General features: G+C 29.8%; 2 protein-coding genes across 2 annotated transcripts; one reads left to right on the forward strand and one right to left on the reverse strand.

Moving 5' to 3' along the window:
* Positions 1 to 1,290: 1,290 nt before the first annotated feature.
* Positions 1,291 to 2,941, reverse strand: LOC111014254 (Glutaredoxin family protein). Its single transcript, XM_022288920.2, has one exon. It carries the CDS (start codon positions 2,681 to 2,683, stop codon positions 1,484 to 1,486), a length of 1,200 nt encoding a protein of 399 aa, XP_022144612.1. The 5' UTR covers positions 2,684 to 2,941; the 3' UTR covers positions 1,291 to 1,483.
* Positions 2,942 to 14,624: 11,683 nt separating this feature from the next.
* Positions 14,625 to 16,050, forward strand: LOC111014245 (uncharacterized). Its single transcript, XM_022288912.2, has one exon. The coding sequence runs from the start codon at positions 14,851 to 14,853 to the stop codon at positions 15,700 to 15,702; it is 852 nt and encodes a 283-aa protein (XP_022144604.1). The 5' UTR covers positions 14,625 to 14,850; the 3' UTR covers positions 15,703 to 16,050.
* The last annotated feature ends 3,763 nt before the right edge of the window (positions 16,051 to 19,813 follow it).

Raw genomic sequence — 19,813 nt, forward strand, 5'->3', positions numbered from 1 at the left:
TTTGTTTAGATAAGTGATTTCGAACTGTGATCCTTAAGCTATATTTTGATTGATTTTAAAAATGATTTAGTATACTTTATTTGTTTGCTCCATCAATTTTTTTGGTATGCCAACTAGTAACTAGTAACTCGTGTCAAATATTAGAAAATAATGCAAATAGCAAAGACTTAAGAATGAAAATCGGAGGTTTAAGGATATATAAAGGTTTTTTAGAACATTGAAATTTCATGGATTAAACAGACACCACCATTTAAACTCGTACATAGACCAAATTTGTAATTTAACATTTTTTACCTTTTATAATTTTGCATATTTTAGACTAAACGTGTTGTGTATTTAAAAAAAAAACACTTATATAATTGTTAAATTAGTTGAAAATAGGGAAAAATATTTAATTTTTACTCTTGGCTTGTTATGGTATAATCATTTTTACTCCAAACTTTTAATTTCATTAAAGTTTTCAATTTTTACCTTAAACTTAAAATAATGTTTGCAGTTTTTGTTTTTCACTTGAATAAGTACTGTGGTTTTTATCGGTCCTGTAGGTTTTCGTTTGGGAAAGTCTTTAAAACAAGTATTCGCAATTAATTATGAAATATGTTTGGTATGAAATTGATAGAACTTTAGACAAAAGAATTCTTTTTATTGAATTTTAGTAGGGTTGTTTAATAGTTAATTTTGCATATTGGTTCAATTTAATTTCGTGCCAAGCGTGTTTTTTAGTGAAATTATAGAGTTTCTACAGATTTTTACATTTTTTGTTTATTAAAATTAGCATCAACAAATTAGAAGTAAAAATTGCAATATTTATCTAGCCTAGGATCTAGTTTGATGAAATTGAAAATTCATGGTTAAATAGCATTTTGGCTTTTCGGTTAGCAGTTTTCCCTAAGTTCTTGTGAAAGTTTTATTTTTCCTTCAATATTATCAGTCGAAATGAGAGGGTTGCAACATCCAAAAATGTTAATCTACTACTATACCTTTTTAATATAATAATGATGATGATAATTTAATTTTTTTTTTTTAATAAGGATGTTTTTTTTTTTTTGGACAAAATAAGAATGTTTTAAAATAACAATAACTATTATGAAGCAATTTTCATATATTAGGTTAAACACAACTTAGGTGTAAATGCAATCATCTATCCTCCATCTTAAGTCAAATTTTTACCCCGGCATTTGTAGTAAAAAATATCTTTTCAAAATTGTTATCTAATAAGTCAAGTTAAAGTGCCATCAATTTATAATCAATCACATCAATATTAATGAGCACGTCAATATAAATACAATATTGAAGTCAAAATAAATCATCGTGTTAGGATGAACTAGTTTAAACAATAAAAAAAAACCAACAAAACACAGGTCCTAAAACTAACTTTAGAGCCCATTTCCAACACTTGAAATAAGTTTTTAAAAAGAAAAAAAAAGGGGGAAATTTTCTAATTTTCCCTGAAAAGCCCCAAATTGTCAAATTTGGTGAAATTTCAAGAACAAATAGGGCACTGAATCAACCCATTTTCGTTACACTCACCACATTTGATCGTCTTCTTCTTCGTCTCATCCAAAACTTTACAGCTTCCATTGCAATCCACACACATCACGAACCTCACGCCGCCGCAGCCTTCGCACCCGCCGCCACCGGCCGCCGTCGGAATCCCCTCGAACAGAACCCCCAACTTCCCCTCCTCCTCCAACTTCACCACCTCCGCCGCCCCTCCGATCAGCCTCCCTCTCACAAAAACCACCGGAACTTTCACCTCCTTGCTCCCCATCAGCGCCCTCAGCTCCTCTCTGAACCCGGAATCCATGGATACGTCTCGCTCCACCAAGTGAATGCCGTAAGATTCCACGATTGATCGTACCTTGTTGCAGTCCTCGAACGTCTTCCTGATTCCTCGAAGCGTCGTCGTGTAGATCACGACGGCGGTTTCTCCGCCGGGCGGGCACCGCTCCTCGAACTGTCGGAGTGCGGATTTTGATTCTTCGAAATGTCGCGCCGCCCGAGATTTGGGCGTCTCCGAAACTATTCTCTTGATTTGTTCGCCTTCTTCGGTTAATTGTCTCTCGTACGACGCCACGAGCTCTGGATCGAACAGTGGACTCAAACTCCTCCGTCGAGCGGAGAGAATTCCCGAATCGCTTCCGAAACTCTGTCTTCTCGCCGAAATCGGCGAACTCTTAACCGGAACGCTCAATTTCAGAACCGATTTGGGCGAAATCCTCGACACATTGTTCACTTTCAGTATCTCCCGAGGGCTATAATCCAATCGTCCGATTCCGTTTCCTCTGCCACGATTCTCCTTCCCGGCGGACCGAATCGCCTTCTTCGGAGTGCCGATTTGATTGAAAAACTTCAGCGGACTTCTCCGGTCCAAATCGGCCAATCCGCGGAGAAAAGCCCTAGGTTTAGGGCTTCTCTTGGCCCGATTCGCAATCGGAATCCCTTCCTCGAGGCCGTCCATGAGCTCCCAAGCGTTAATCACTTCTGGATCTTCGCGAGGAGGCGATTTCGTCGCCGCCGCCTCAGAAACTAACTCCTTGGATCTCTGATCGGCGTCGAGATTGAGAAGGCCGTAAGTGCTGGAGGTGAGAGAGACGACGTGGTTGATGTAGTCGCCGCCATGGTTGACGATGATGTCTCTCTGAAGGTCTTTCCGGTAGAGTTTGGAGGAGACGCAGCCCATTGATGGTGCTTCTTCTTCTTCTTCTTCTTTGTCTTCGTCTTCGATTTCGATTTCTCGGAGAAACAAAAAGTTGCAGAGGCCGAGAGGGGAATGACTGAGAGTGGGGAGTTTTTCAGTTTCTTCTTTTGAATGGTAACCGTTACTGGCCTTGTCCAAACGGGCCCCAACGGTCGGAAATTTCGAAATGGGTTTTAGATGTTCTTGGGAAATTCTCCTCTCTTCGAATTTAGTCCCACGTTTTGTTTATAATATGATTTCAACCCCTACTTTTCCAACTTATTTCCACTTTTATATATATATATATATATATATATATATATATATATATATATATATATATCTTTTCTTTTCTTTTATAATATGGTTTTAACCGACCAGCCAACGTGAACTTAACTCAGCCATAATTGGCATATACCTCCAAGTAAGAGGTTGTGAGAAAATACTTGACTTCTTAATGGTAAAAACCAAATCTTATTCTTACCACCATGTAAAAATTGACAACTCTTTATGTTTTTTAAAAATATTTACTTTTACATTTCTCTCTCCTAATTATAAAAAATTTAATGGTTGATAAGATTGAATTTTATTGTTAAGGAGCCAAATATTTTACTTTGTTTAGTATTAGTTTTTCCTCCTAACACATTTTCTTCTAACATGATATAACAATGATAAGTTGGCGTGGCCGGAACATTAAAGATAAATGGAGAACTTTTAAAATTACAAGGATGATAAGTATGGACATACTTTAACTAGCTAACGAATACTATTATTAATCAAAAGGTCGGAGGTTGGATTCTCATCCTTACCTGTTATTGAGCTAAAAAAACAATGATCAAATAGAAACTGAGCACACAGTATAAGGACTAAATTTCCTAAAAAAAAGACTAGACTGATCGTTTAACACTCCTTAAATTTGATATTTTGTCATGTATTTTCATATTTGAAACAGCAGGTTTGTGATTTTTACTTTTAAACTTTAAATTTAATCTTCAAACTTTAATAATAGTATCTATTTAATTTTTAAATTTTAAAAAATCTTTATTATGTTGGTAAGTTTTGAATTATTATTATAATACCTGTAATGTTTAACTAAATGATAATGCTGCGTGTCTATAGTAGATAAATATTGACTAATTTAGCACGTCAAATAGCAGGTGAATGCAAAAGGAAAAGGAAATTTAAACAAAATAAGTGTTTAAGGACTATATATGTTAAGGAAGAACAACCCTCTCTATTAGGTATGAAACCTTTGAAGTGAAACTAAAAGAAAAGCCACCAAAACATATAGTAGATAATATAATGTGTCTTTTTTTTTAATACGAGAGTGATTTAGAAAAAAAATTGGTAAAAGAGGATAGTTCGAAAACTATTTAAAAAAATAAAGTAGATTTTTGTTCTTTATGCCGTGATCAAGAATGCAATCACAAAGTCAAGCTAACAACTTTTTACGTGTCCCAAACTCAGAAGAATGTCTCTTTTTCATAGTCCTAACATATCATGTCATTGTGAAAATGTGGAGAGGATTCGTGATACTTAACAATCCACACTCATAATACAAAATTGAAAGACGTAATTGAAACTTTTAAAATTTCAGGAAGTCCAAATCAACATAAATATTAAAATTCACTAAATTTTTAATTCAATCATCAGGTAGTCAACATTATTTTCCAAAAGCAAAAATAATGTCCCATCAAATGTAGTGATGATAGTTAAATTAGGCATTATCAATGAATGATTCACTTGAGATAATTAATAATATCCAAAGAGTTGAGAACCTTTCCAAAGAGTACAAATAAAAAGAAAAATGTGATTAAATTACTGAAATTACATATAATTCTAATATTCTCAAAAGGGATTATACAACATTAGGTAGTTGGTCAATTAAAAATTTGAAGTATTTATTTTGACTTTACTTGCAATTGGTCTAAGCTCACCCAAATGGGACACTGATGATGGTATATATTATTATTACCCAATATTGACTATTAAAACTATATAACAAAAAGATGAAGAAAGGAGAAATTAATGTTTCTAAACTTAATTTTAAAAAACATAAATTTAAAAATAAAATTGTTATAAGACGAGGTCTTAAAAAAGTAGTTTTCAAAAGTTTGTTTTTATTTTTTAAATTTAACAAAAATTCAAATGTGTATTAAAGAAATGTGAAAAATATACCAAAGAAATTTTAAAAAACATAAAACTAAAAAACAAAATTGTTACCAAACATAACCAAAACCTACTCCTTTTCTTTCTTTGTTGAAAATAAATAAAATGACGTACCAAATATTGATTTTTATTTTCACTTCTTTTTAGTTAATTGTGAGAAAGATGGTAGAAGTATCAACCTTTGAAATAGGAATAAACATCTTATACATTAAATTTGTTTGGATTCGCTATCAAATATAGATTTAGCTTATTACTCAATAGGTAAAGCTTTTAACTCATTAATCATGATAAAATAGAACTAAAAAAACTAATAAAAATATAGTTCAACCAGTTGATATATATATATGTAACTTGAATTTTATTTATTTTTGAAATAATAATAAAAAAAACTAAAAACAAATTTTTAAAATGCCAAAAAGGGAAAAGAAACATCGCTTTCCATTTTGTAGCTCTACTAAGGCAAGGTCCAAATCAAATCATTTTAGGTGTTTTTGTTTAGGACAAAGGCTATGTATATAGGTCTTCCACGTGGTCAAATCCTATTGGTTAATTTGTCGACTTTGTCGTGAAAAAAAGGGGTATATTGAAGGCTCGTGGATAGAATTTGACAATGCTTTGACGACACATCGTCATCTTCAAGAATTTGTCTAAGGCGTAAACTAAGTGCTACGACCCGACCCATCGTTTTGTCCATGAAATTATATTCACAAAATAAGTACGAAAATAATTTTATTTTTAATTTTCAATAGGCTTATAAATTTGTTGTATCGTCTGAATTAAAGTCCAAGTTGTTCTTAATACATCAAATAAGATTGCTACTTGCGTTAAAGATATCTGTAAAAAAAAAAAAAAAAAAATCCGAAAGAAAGACGTGGTCCAAGAGAAGAAGATATAAATAGTATAATATAAAAATATGTTTACAAGAAAATTTGAAAATTTGCAAAACTATCAGAACCTAATTAAAATTATATGGAATATATAACAGAATAACAGAAATTACATTTATGCCATATTAAAAAAACTGTGACATTTTTAAAAAAATATTTATGCCATGTAGTATAATTTGTCTAAGATGAAGATAAAAAAAAATCATTTTTTACCATTTATTTTATTTCTATTTAAACATAATAAATAGGATAATGTAGATTATATATAAATCCATTTATTTTAAAATTACCGAAAGCAAGCTAAAATTTTTACAGATTTTAGTCGATGATATATGTCTTTACTAGTTAAGATATTGATTTTAGTTAATTCATCAAAATATAGTAAATTTTTAATGATAAGTTGAAAGCTCACTTATTACCATGAATCAAATAGTTTAAATGAGAAATATAAATGGTCAAGGATAAGTGGATTCAGGCACTACCGTCTCATTTTAAATTAGTCCGAAAATAAATAAGTATTTTTACGCTGTAATAAAATAGCAAATTTTGCTGTTAGAAAACAAACAAATATCACGGATTTCATTTCGAAAAAGAATAATAGAAGCATAATTAATATGAAGAAGAATTATTTTGGTGTCACATGCCATCTCCTTCATTTGGTGAAAATATGAGAAATATTAGGGAGAAAATGATTGGAAATTTGAAGATAAGTTATTGGGGGAACCACATGGTTGGTTTAATTTAATTGGTACATAAAATTGATTGGTTTTTTTTTTTTTGTCTTAATTTAATTAACATCTCCATCTGCTAACTTGGGGAGGCTGGATCCAGTGCGGTCGATCTCATCGGTAGTGGTTTAGGGATTTTGATGAAGAAAAATCGTGATTCGGACAGGACCGTATGTGGTTGTGAATTATTGAAGGATGATGGGAACGAAGCGTGTGGACCGTCTGATCAGACAAGATCTACGATCACGGATTCCGTAGGACCTCGTTGATTGCACCGTCTTACACACCTAATTACTGCTGCGGGTCACGAAATATTTCCACTGATTCTAATAATTATACTTTTCCCAATTTTCATGTTTTCCTTAGCTTTTTTCCTTTTTTTTTTTTCATTTTTCTTTCCTTCTTTTTTTCTTCCAACGTCGTTGATTTGAAATTTTTTTAGTACAATATATAAGATTAAAGCATCAAACTCACAATGTTGTAGATATATGTCAATTATCACTGAACTATACTCAGAGCAAGTTCAAATTGACGTAACATGAAACCTATTAGTCCGAAAGCACCGTGGAGAGCAACAAAAGTCCACAGACCACCTAATTGACACCAACGAGTAAAATCTCCTTGTGCTTCAGGACCCCATAGTAACAACAAAGAGTGTGCTAAGCTATTAGCAGGAGTAGAAACTGCGGCGGTTAAGAAGTTGCATCCTTCCAAATAGGAACTTGCCAATCCATGGGTATACCATGAAGTTACAAAGGTTGTACCTGTAAACCAACCTCCTACGGCAAAATAGGCACAAGGAAAGAGCAATAGACCGGACCAACCTACAAAAACGAAACGGTCCCTCCGTAACCAGTCATCCATAATATCGAATAAATCATTTTCGTCTTTGGTAAATAGACTGAATTTTTTTTTTAAACAATAGATTCAATAAAAAAATAGATATGTATTTCATATTTTTAGTATTTTAAGATATTTTGATTGCATATTTAAAAATTGAATCTCGATAGATAAAATATTGTTCAAGGTATTTAGTAACATATTTGTAATTAGAGATAGTACCAATTAAATATTTAATTTAGTCTAAAAATATATGTTATAGATTTTGTAGTACCATTATTTTACAATATTATCTTATTTATAATATATTATAATTTACATTATTTTAATTTTAATAAAAACTAAATATTTTTATTTGGATCATAGAATCCGAAAAGAATTTTTGAAAAACAAATATGTCATAATCGCTGAATTCATTTAATTTAGTTAATATAAAAACAAAAAGAGGAACACAATATGAATTGAATACCAAATATACCCATAGTTATTTTATTTTAATGGTTTAAAAATGTATTTTAACTTTGATTTATTTTAGTCGTTGTATTTTCAAAATATCTATTTGGTTTATCTAATTTCAATTTTTGTTTATTTTAGTAAATGTACTCTCAAAATGTCTATTTTTAATTCATGTATTTTTAAAAAGTAACTATTTTAATCTTTTTTTTTATTTTCATTGTCCCAAAGAATTTTTTTAGTACCATTTTTTTCGTCATTCGAATGATGCTAGTGGCTAAAACTCCTTTTTCTTGAAACCAGAGGTTATTTCGACCATAATTTTAGCATTACACTTCATCCACTAAAATGAATATTTTGAAAGTTCAAAGACTATAATAAATAAAAGTTGAAAATAGAGGAACCAAAATGAATCAAAATAAAAATTACATGAACCAAAATAGTATTTAAACCTAATAAATTTAGTTCGTAAAATTTGAGAATTGTTTAATTGTGATTCGCTCAATAACAAAACACTATTATGGAATGTATGCCTGCGAGTCTCACGGGTTACATAAATCATACAAATTTAATAACAAAATTATCTAGTAAATATGTCATATCAGTATTTATGATGTCACTGCTAAAAACCAAATAGAAACGAAATTCCAACGAATTCTTCTTGGTTGAAGATATATGTCAATTATCGATTGAGCTATGTTTACTTTGACAGATATGTTTCGAGTTAAATTATAAGTCTCTATCTAAACTAGAGGGTTAGGTTTAATAAATCTCTAACCTTAAAAAAAAAAAAATTTCTAACTCTCAACGTTGTATTTAATAGATTTCCAAAATTTTAAAAATGTCTAATAAATCTATAAATTTTTCAATTTTGTATTTAATAGCTAGATATCTTAAAATTTTAAATTTTGCATTTAATAGACTAATTTTAAGCTTATGGACATTTTTTTGTCCTAAAATTTAGGAACTCATTGGGCACACAATTGAAATTTTGCAGACTTATTAGACTTTTTTTTTCAAAGTTTAGAGACTTATATTAGACATAACACTATTGATTTACAGACCTATTAAACATCTTTTAAAGTTCAAAGACTAAATTATTATATTAGATACAATTGTTAAAGTTTACAAAATAAACTTGTGGATTATTTTAGATATCCAATGTATGTGAAGTAAATTTATCCAATCCATTAGCTTAAGCTTTTAGGTTGAGTGGTAGTTTATTCATCTTTAATATGTTATTAGAGCGGGAGCTCCTATGTTCGAACTCTTGCAATGTTGTTTCCTCTCCATTTATAATGATTTTCACTTGTTGGGCCTTCTTTGGCATAATAAGTATAGCAATACGAATGAATTTGTTTATGCAATAGTTCTACGACATTTGAATCAACAATAGATGCATCCATGGAAGCTATTATGTTTCTGTTGTAGCTATTAGTGCCATGTTGGACCTCACCGTTTTTTAGTAATAATCTGACGCCCACTAGATTTAAGATGAGTTAAAATCGTCACTTACTGTTTATGATTCTCATTCTTTTGGCCTCCTCTCTATGTGTAAGGAGATTAGTCTATATTTGTTTAAGCTCCAAAAAAAATGACAAAACTATATATTAGATTTATCAGTAAGAATACTATTTTACCTGTCATAATAATTGCCAACTTGGATTAAGCACCTATCTTCGATCAAAAAATTATAAGTTCAAATCTCCAAATCCACATGCTGTACTTGAAAACAAAATGTCTCACAATAACTCGATTTATATTAATGAAGTTTAAGTAAAAGACTCAATAACGTATATGTTTAGTTAAGTCAACAACATAGTTTATATCTCTAAAAAATAAGGTTAAATAAAGTAGTTTAGTGCACATTTGTGGCACGTTGCTCCATCATATCTAAAATTCTCACCTACATAGGTTTAAATGAGAGAACGAGATGAATATCAAATTGAATCTAGTTAAAAGTCATAACATAATAATATGTGAGATTTGAGAGCGTGGATTCAAATTCATGAACTTTTTGGCATTAATATCTTAATTAATTGAATTAATTTTAGTTTTGGAACAACATTAATTATTTAATTAATAGAAGTAAAAATTGACATGACACAACATGCTAACATTATCATAATATTTTATAAAGTCACATGGACGAGTATAAATCATGTGAAGATTAGATAGATATATAGCACCACACACTACAAGAATTTTTCTTTTTGTCCACGAAACAATTCTTGACGAAATTAATTTTATCAGGAAGAGACACTAATGATGATGAATTCTAATTGGTCGCCATTTCTTTGTACAAAATTAATTTTGTAGAAATTAAATATATCAATATTTCAATTCAATTGGTTAAATCAAAATCTTAAATGTCGATGTCAATTGAAATATCTAGGTCTCAATTTCATGGAAATATTGATAAAATGTGGATGTCGATAGATATTTCAGTAAAAGTTATAGAAATTAAAAAATAGAAAAAAATATTTAAATTAACAAATAAATATTTTCATATTTATAAATAAGTTAAAAAAAGAACAAATATTGATATTATATATATATTAGTGACATTTTATTGATATTTTTTTACATTTTATCTATTTTTGTGTATTATGATAGAAATGTTGATTGATATCTAGAGTCATAGTTACCCTATCTTTTATAAAATAAATTGAAATTCAAATCGCCACTTGAAGTTCGAGTGTGTATATATATTTTTTTTTTTTTATTTATTTATTTAATATGGATAGTTATCAAATAAATTATAGTTTTCGATTGGCTGCAGAACTTACGCGACAACGAGTTCACGCACTCCCATGCCCATAATGGAATCATAAAAATTATCTCAGTACAACACCGCGACCTCGGGGATCACAAATAATTGATTTTTTATCTCCAGTTTCACCCCACGGGTTAATTTCCAAGAATTTTTTTATTGTCCCATGAGTTTAAAAATTATAGTACTTATAGTGATTTTAAAAAGTATAATATTATCTGTAAAATCATCAACTTAATAGGTAAATTTATGAAGAAAATAAAATAATACAAGTCAACAAAATAGAAAACTATAGCACTGTTATAAAATTTTTCAACTGTAGAAAAACATTGCTGTAAAATTATCTATTAAATTGACGATTTCAATTGGATGAGTATACTTGTTAAGTTAGAAAAGAAATTGTATGCTCATACTTTTAAATTATCTTAAGGATTATTTATTATTTCTATTTTTTTTTCCAGTCTGAATACAAACTCAAATAAGGACTAAATTTTGATTTTCCACCAATTTGTCAGATATCCCTTGTTTAAATTTTATTCTCCATTTTTCTAATTAAATTTTATTACTATTTTAAAAGAAAAGTTTGTAGCATTTTATTCTTAATGTGGATAAGTAGACATGACATACAATGAAAGAGATTAACATCATATTTTCAATCAAATATATCTGATATTATTACCATTGGAATTAAAGGTGAGAATTTATGAAAGTAAAAAGATTAACATGAGATTTAAAAAATGTTTAAGTCAAAATAAAATGTGAATAATTTAGAGATGGATATTAAAATTCTAAAAAATTAAGGATAAAAGGAAAGATAAAAGTTCAAAGAATTATGTTCATTTTTATCATATTTCTTTTCCCCTCTCAGCAATTTAGGTTATGCATTTAAAAAATATAACCAACAAATCTCGAACCTTAACAAAAAAAAAATTAAATGAGCTAATTTATTTTTAATTATTTTTATTATTAATGTCGAATAGCATTCCAATTATTTTCTGTCTGGTATATATATTTTATATTTTTCTAGATACATTGAAGAGATCCAATCAAATAGCAAATCATACAGATAATTTAATTCTCAACATTTAAAAAAAAATAAAGGAACCAGATTATTACGAAAAAATGTAGATAGTATTTCAACTTTATTATTAATATAATATTTTTGATATAAAACTACACTTGAAAAAGAAAAAACAAAACAAAAACAAAAAAGCTTTGTGAAATAGAAAACGATGTCGCAGCGGACTGTCCGACTCAATGATACAGCTTAGCGAGTGGCTGGCTTTATTTAAAGTAGGTATTAATAAATTTTTTATTAAAAAAAAACCTCAATAATTCCTGCATCATTTAATCTTCAATCATAATATAACTTGTATCTCTGGCTCCTTATTAGCCGCTGGCTGGTCTCGTAGTTTATACTATGTGTTATGTTATGTTCCATCGGCTTTATTTTATTATTTTTATTTAAAATTTAGTTGTTCCTTTTTAAAAACTTTTATTAAACTACACCCATCAGATAAAAAAAGAAAATAATATTGTTGAGAGTAAAAACTGTACAGGACGCGTGTCAACAGTTGAGAGGCGCGTGACCACATACAGTTACGCACCGTACACTGTCGTGGCAGGAGATGTGCACCTTCGTCTCTTCAATACAGGTAGCACGTCGAACTGTAGGCGACGACACCACCCGCCAGTTGTTTAGGGTGTACACCTTTGCTAGTCGACATACCGCGTGGCGCGCCTCTGCCACCACAACCATCGTCTTTTCTGGTCAACCGTCTGAGCCTATATAAGAAATGACCCTCACTATTACCAAGTAAGTGTAAAACATGTCACTAATACTTAAGGTGTCTTTTCCTATTTTCTACTCCGATCACTTACTTGAGCATCAGAGGTAATTATTAGGTAGGACACTACACCGACGTTGAGTTTTCAAGTTGCAAACTCATTTGCTTTCAAGCGAATTAAAGCTATCGTCCGAAGGACACATCGATCTCTCCAAAATTTACCGTCAACAAATGGAAAAATACTTTTTGTCGAAATCTTTTGAAGGTATAAAAGATCGAAAATTTCAACACTTTATAGAAAAAGTAGAAATTTCTTAATTGCTATATTGATTGAGCAACTCAAGGGCAGAAAATATTGTATTTTACCTTTTAATTTTGTTGACAATATTATATTATAAATGAGTATGAGAAGATTTTGAATTACAACTCACAAAAATAAGCACCGATTAATTACTTTTTTATTTTTTATTTTTAAAATAAGCACCAATTCATTTTGCTGTACGTGTTATATATATAATTATTTTTTAAGATAAAATTGTCAACTTAAACATAGTTAAACTAGGTAAGGTACTTATTTCCGACTAAAAAATTGTAGTTCGAATCCCATCTTCATATGTTATATTAAAAAAATCTCATTTTACGTTTATACACTTTAGTACCTTTAACTTTTATTTATGAATTTTGTGCAAAAAAAAAAATTTGTCCGAGCCATTTTTTACTAAATTTCTATATAAATAAAAATTAATATACCCATCACATGGTCTCGTATTTTTCTGCCACATATATCAAAGGAAGTATCGAATTTAAAAATAGCAAAATTTTTATTCAATACAACTCTATAATGTGATGAGAAATATCAAAATAGATCATTTGAAAATAAAATAATATCTATAACTTAAACTAAAGAAGAAAATGGAAAAAAATAAAAAATAAAAAAGGAAAGAGAACATCATATAAAATGGTAGCCTATGATTTTATCAACTAAAGTGGAACGGTTGGGTTAGATGGACCAAACGTTGAGTAAGTATATTAACCAAACCTACCAAACCCAAACAACAAATCTTATAAACATAAAATAAAACAGAAAAATTATTTTCACAAAAATATCCATTATTTTCACTTGAAAATTAAAACTACAAACAAAAGATAACTTTATAGTTTGTTGCTAATAAAAGAAATGCCAACGGTATTACGTGAGAGTTAAACATCAATTTAAATTTCAACTACCATTTGCATGAATATATTTTTAGGTTTACATTTTAGAGTTATTATTTTCCGTTGAATAGTAATTTGGTCTATTTTTATTTTTATTTATGTACTTTCAAAATATATTTGTGAATAATTAGTATTAGTTATCAATTAAATATCATAAAAAAATAAAAAATCATAAAAAACTAATTGTTGATCCTGCTATGAAATAATAGTGTATTTTTTTTTTCAAAATTCACACTATTTGGATTACAGTCTTAAAATATAAATCTACCAACCATATATTCTAGTTGATTAAGTGAATCTGAAAAAATAAATATTTAAATACTAAAGATATCCTAAGGCATATTTAAAAAGAGATTCAATGAAAATAAATGTTGTCCAATGTTTTAGAATGTGTTTGACAGTAGATTTGATAATTGTATAACAATTTAAAAAATTGTTAAAGGTGTATTTAGTATTGTATTTATAAATTAGTAGTAACCCACCACTAAATGTTTCTTCAACCTAATTAGTTTATTAATATATGTTATAATTATCATTTTACAATATTATATAATTTATAATATATTAGGTTTTACCTATTTCAATTTTACCAAAAATTAAAGGAATTTATAATATGAAATAGTATATTTATTAATATAATTCTACATTTTAAAATTTCAAATTCTTCGAAAATAGATATGATTTCCAAAATTTCCATTATTTAATCACAAAATTCAAAACAATTTTAAAAAATAAATTCAACCGATATTCACCGTTTCAATTCAATAAATACGAAATCCAGATTCCACACTGGAGGACCTAAATTGTTTAGACATTCGAGACAGAGCCAAGCCATTTAAAAACAAGCCACGCCGGGGAATGAAGAGAGATTAAGAAAAAGTTACTGTCAAAAAGACAATTAAAGAAAAATAATAATAATAACAATAAAGGTTATCAATTAAAATTAAAAAATAGCAATAAATAAATAAATAAAACAATAAAGGCGCTCGCGCTCCCCATCAATCCACTGCCGTTTTGGTGCTTTCGCTTTCCGTACCAATTTTATAAGGCAAGAAAAAGAAAAAATAAAAATAAAAATCTATATTCAAAGAGATTAAAAAAGAAAAAAAAAATCTTCTCTCCTCTTCTTTTGCGGACCCTTTGGCCTTTCTCTCTCTCTCTCTCTCCTGAATCTTCAAAAGACGTCTTCCCGACGCGCCACCGAGCACCAGTCAACCAGAAGAAATCCTCTCTTTATTTTTCTGAGAAAAGCTTCTTTTATAGAAACTTCTACTTTTTGATTCTGTTTACAGTGGTTTAATTTTACTTTGGTCTTACCATGCCGCAAGTGGATCTGGAAACTTTGGTTTCTGCATGTGCCGGCGGCACTGCACACGACCGGAAGATCGCCTGCGAAGAAGCTTTTGCCGATGGCGATCGTCGGCCTGAGGATGAGGACCGAGAGGTGACGGAGCAATCGGAGGTTCCGCCGGATTTTCCTCCGGAATCATTTTGGCTGTCCAAGGATGCGGAGTTCGATTGGCTGGATCAGAACGCGTTTTACGAGCGCAAAGATTCCACTAAAGGTAGTTCCAATTCCACCAACTTGAATAATCCTAGTGTGAATCCGCCTTCCAATTCGAATTCTCAACGCTTTTCCTTGAACTTCAAATCCAAGGCCTCGATTCTCGGCCTGCCGAAGCTTCATAAGACTTGCTTCGTCGATACCAAGAATCGTCGCAATTCGAAATCTGGAAATGCGAGGCTGTTCGTGAAACAGTCCGGATCGTCTGCGAAATCGGACTCCGCGCTCGTCGAGCCGTCGTCGCCGAAGGTCTCGTGTATGGGCCGGGTGAGATCGAAGCGAGATCGGAGTCGACGGTGGAAGAATCGCCGCCGTCCATCTGAACCATCGCCGCCGAAGGAAAAACCGGATCGTAAATGCGCTAAACGCGGCTTCTTATCGACTTTCCGGTCACTTTTCAGAGTTTGGAAAAAACCGCCGGCGGTTAAACCAAGCGCTGCCGACGCCGCCGAAGACTTGCCGGTGAGGGAGAGGGCGGCTGGTACGATGACGGCAGAATCTCATCCGAGAAGGAGCGTGGAGATCGAACCGCCGGGATTGGGCGGCGTGAAGCGGTTCGCGTCGGGGAGGCGGTCCGGGTCGTGGCTCGTCGGCGACGGAGAATAACCGTCGTCCGACGGCATATGCTCCTCTGAGCTTTGAGGTACCTTGTGGCGTGGGCTGTCGGCGGGCCCATCGGGATTAGGTGGGCTTCTGGTGGGCCCGCTTTTTTTGTTTGTATCGTAGCCGGATGACGTGGCACTTTGATTTAACCGTTCTCATTCCCGTGCTTCACAAGGTAAGTAAGTATAAAAAAAAATTAAAAAGAAAAAGAGCCCTACGGTTTTCCCTCATGTAATTTTGCCTCTTGCCCTTTGCGGTTATTTTCCATTTTTATTTGCATCCAAACGGTACCGTTTTGTAGATAAAATTGTGTTTTTATTATTTTCCCGATAGTTTTTTTGGTTGGTATTATGAGCCGTTGTAAATTTTGCGTTCGGTTATAAGTTATAACTACTAAAATCGTAGTTTCTGTATATAGGGATCTACATCTAACTGAAACAAATTGTTGTCTTCGACGTCAAATGGATATAATTAGTAGTTGAAGGACTAAACTGTAATTGAATTTTACTGCAGTAATTTTGATTTTTTCTTGCAGAAAAAAGACAAAAGGCTGTAAAGATTTAAAAATTTAAAAATTTTAACTGAATAATGCTCATAAAGAAAGGTTCAATAATCGAACATCGAGCAAGAGACAAAACAAGCAAGGGAGTGGACTAGACAGGAAGGGCCATAGACCATGTAGGGTGAAAATTATTATTTTTATATAATAACTATATTATAATAGGTCTATATACTTTTTAGGTTATTATTTTATTTTGATTCTTAAAATTTTAGAGCCTTTCTACATTTTGGTTTCCTAATGGTCCGTTTCATAGCTATTTTAGGTTTTTATTTTTGGTTTTTGATTTTATTTTTTTGAAAAAGAAGAAAAACCATATACGTTTGGTAATCATTTTTAGTTTTTAGTTTTTAAAAAGTTAGAAAATTGAAAATTCATATTAGAGAGAAAAATTTTTATGTAGAGTAGAGATGAGAATGGTATGGGTGCCCCATTCTCTCCGTCTCCAACTCGTTCTTGGGACCGAGAGATATAGAATCACAGGGACGGGGCGGGGTCGGGGCATGCATTTCCTATTTTTGGGATCCGACTCTGCATAAATTTTTTTGTAGAGACGTGAAAATAAGAGACAAATAAACTTTTGGAAGCTAAATTTTAGAGAGATAAATAAAAATATTTAGAAAAAAAATAGTGAAAGAAAAGTTAAAGACAAAAAGAGAAAACTTTAATCGAAATTACAAGATTATTGTGGAAATAAATTTAGAGATAAAAACAAGATTCAAAATATAATTTTTAGAGAAAATAAATAAATATAAATATAAGTAAAAGTTTGAGTGAAAGAAAATTGAACGATAAAATAAAATATAATTTTCAAAAGAAAAATAGATTATGAAGAGAAAGAAGAATTATAAAAAATTAAATTTTAGAGAGAAAAAAAGTTGAGAAAAATATTAAATTTTTAGAGGAATAAATTAAATTGGCCTATTAGAAAAAAAAAATACAGAAATTTGGAAATAAAAAAATTTTAGGGTGAAAAACAAATTTTTTAGAGGTAAATATGAGAAAGAAAAAAAAGTTAGAGTATTAAAAGAAAAAATCATATTTTGAATAACAAAAACCTGTTTTTGAAAACTACTTTTTTTTTTTTTTAATTTACCTAGAATTTTTAAAATGATTTTTGAAAAACAAAAAACATAAAATTAAATTGGTTATCAAACCATGTTTTTGAAAAACTAAAAACAAAAACCAAAATGGTTATCAAACAAACCATAAGTTTTCCATATACCTATTTTAGTTTTTAATATTTACAGTTATTTTGTTTTTTTAAGGCTCATTCGGTAACTATCTCATTTCCAAATTTTATTAAAAAATCTTTTTTTACAACTAATTATGTTTCTTGTTTCTCATATTTTGGAAACATTCTCAAAATTAGTATAGAAATTTTGGAAATTGTTTACCTTCCCTATTTGTTACAAAATAAAATATAAATATTGTTTTTATCCTTCTTTAATTTAGAGTTGTTGGGCCATGCGATTCTATCTTATTTATTAAAAATGAAGAAAGATTGGAGAATGTTACTAAATAAGCCATAAAATTTTTAAAATATCTATGTTAGTTCTTCAATTTTTTAAAACTATATTCATTAGTTCTAATCGTTATTTTGCCATTAAATACTTAATATATGTCATATAGATATCATGCAATAGGATGTATTGGTTTTTCTAGTACAGGTGGAGGAATTCAAACTCATGATCTCTTAATTGGAGATAAGTGCTAGTAACGTATAATTTTTTAGGTCCATAGAATAAAATAAATATTTTGAAAACTCAAAATCTATAAAATAAATTGGAAGATACTAAAATTCATGTTTAGTGATCATGGATTACAAAAATCTATAAACTTTCAAAGCCTATAAATCTAATGCTCACTTATGGTTTCGGAAATGTGGCAAATTTAAGTAAGATACAAGTTATTCTAGAAGTCAACGGTTGAATTATATTTCAGCCAACAAAAAAAAAATTAATTTTAAATTATGTGTCAACTTTTTCAGCCACCGCATTATTTAAAAAAATAGGATAAAGTATTAGCTGAGTTGCGATATCATATGCAAACTTGTCATGTCATATTTATATTTAAATTAAACATTAATGAAAAATTGACTTAGAGCGACTATTCAAAACTGTTTTTTTCAATTTCAAGAATTACAAACTAGCTAATATTGGATATAGATGGATAGGAAAGGAAAGAAAATGACAGAGATATTAGATGACATTGAATTTGTAACCAATTAAATAAATTATTAGTTTGAAATTACGAAACTTTGTTTTCAAAATTTACATATTATATATATATATATATATATATATATATATATATATAAAGCTCGGGAACTATGTGGGGAGTTCCTGTCTCCTTTGAAGCTCAAATTTCAAAAGAAAAAATAAACATTTCTTCACTATATTCATGTTGACTGATTTATGTTGTTAATAATGATAGAGAAGAGACACTAACTTTCCATAAGCATTTAATTTGTTTAGCTATTTGTCACAAACTCAAATGAAATTTCTTTAATATTTATGTCATGTCAACGTTTCGTTAATGGTGAACAATATAGACTAATAGAAATATCATCCAAACTTAAATTAAAATATGCAATTGAACTTTTTATCGCAATTTAACAACTTATTAAATGATTGTCCCACCAATCCCTTATACCCTCACCCACTCCCTATTTCATTCAGATTCAATTTATTTTTCTCACCCACTCCCTATTTCATTCAGATTCAATTTATTTTTCACAACTGTAGTTTAGAGGATTAGAACAACGTGACAACAAATTATACAAAATTGGAATATATTTTTTGAGTTCGACAATTACAGGATAGGAAATTAAAAATCAAACCATTAAAATGATAATATGTATTTTATATTGGATTAAATAAACTTTAGAAATCAATATAGAAATGTTTTAAAAACATCGTAATGGTATGGTACCATTCAATGGAATTAAAAAAAAGTAAGTCTTTTAATCCACTTGAATTTGTTTAAGTTTTGAAATTTGAGTGGTTGAACTTTTATTTAATACTTCAATTCATCTATGCCACAAAGCTTTATTTATAAGCTTTTTTTCTCTTTTGAATAGTTATTTATAAAGTTGTTTTTTTAATACAAACATGTCGAGGAAGAGATCCCAACTTATTATTGATTTGAGATATATGTCAATTACCCCGCTGAACTATGCTGTTATTTATAAGCTTTGACGACATGGTATGATACCATTTAGTCATTTATTATTTATAGAAACTATATTGATAAATAAATAATAATTATTTGATACTATTTTATTAAAAGAGGACACGATGAACAAAAAAAATATAGGATTGTTAGGTTCTAAACTTTCCCAATTTTATTACAAATAGACAATATTTCTCCTAATTAAAGTTAAAACATAGAATTAGAGAAAAGAAAATCAGTGAATTTAAAAGGAGATAAAATATTAATCAACAAACTATAAATATATAGATTCCTAACAATAGGATGGTACAAGATAACTGGTCAATAGAGTCCACGTAAATAGCAAATGATTTAAAAGAAAAATATATATATAGATTCCTA

Source organism: Momordica charantia (assembly GCF_013281855.1).
Source record: "Momordica charantia cultivar OHB3-1 chromosome 5 unlocalized genomic scaffold, Mcharantia_2.0 BLBB01000005.1, whole genome shotgun sequence".
Taxonomy (NCBI): Eukaryota; Viridiplantae; Streptophyta; class Magnoliopsida; order Cucurbitales; family Cucurbitaceae; genus Momordica; species Momordica charantia.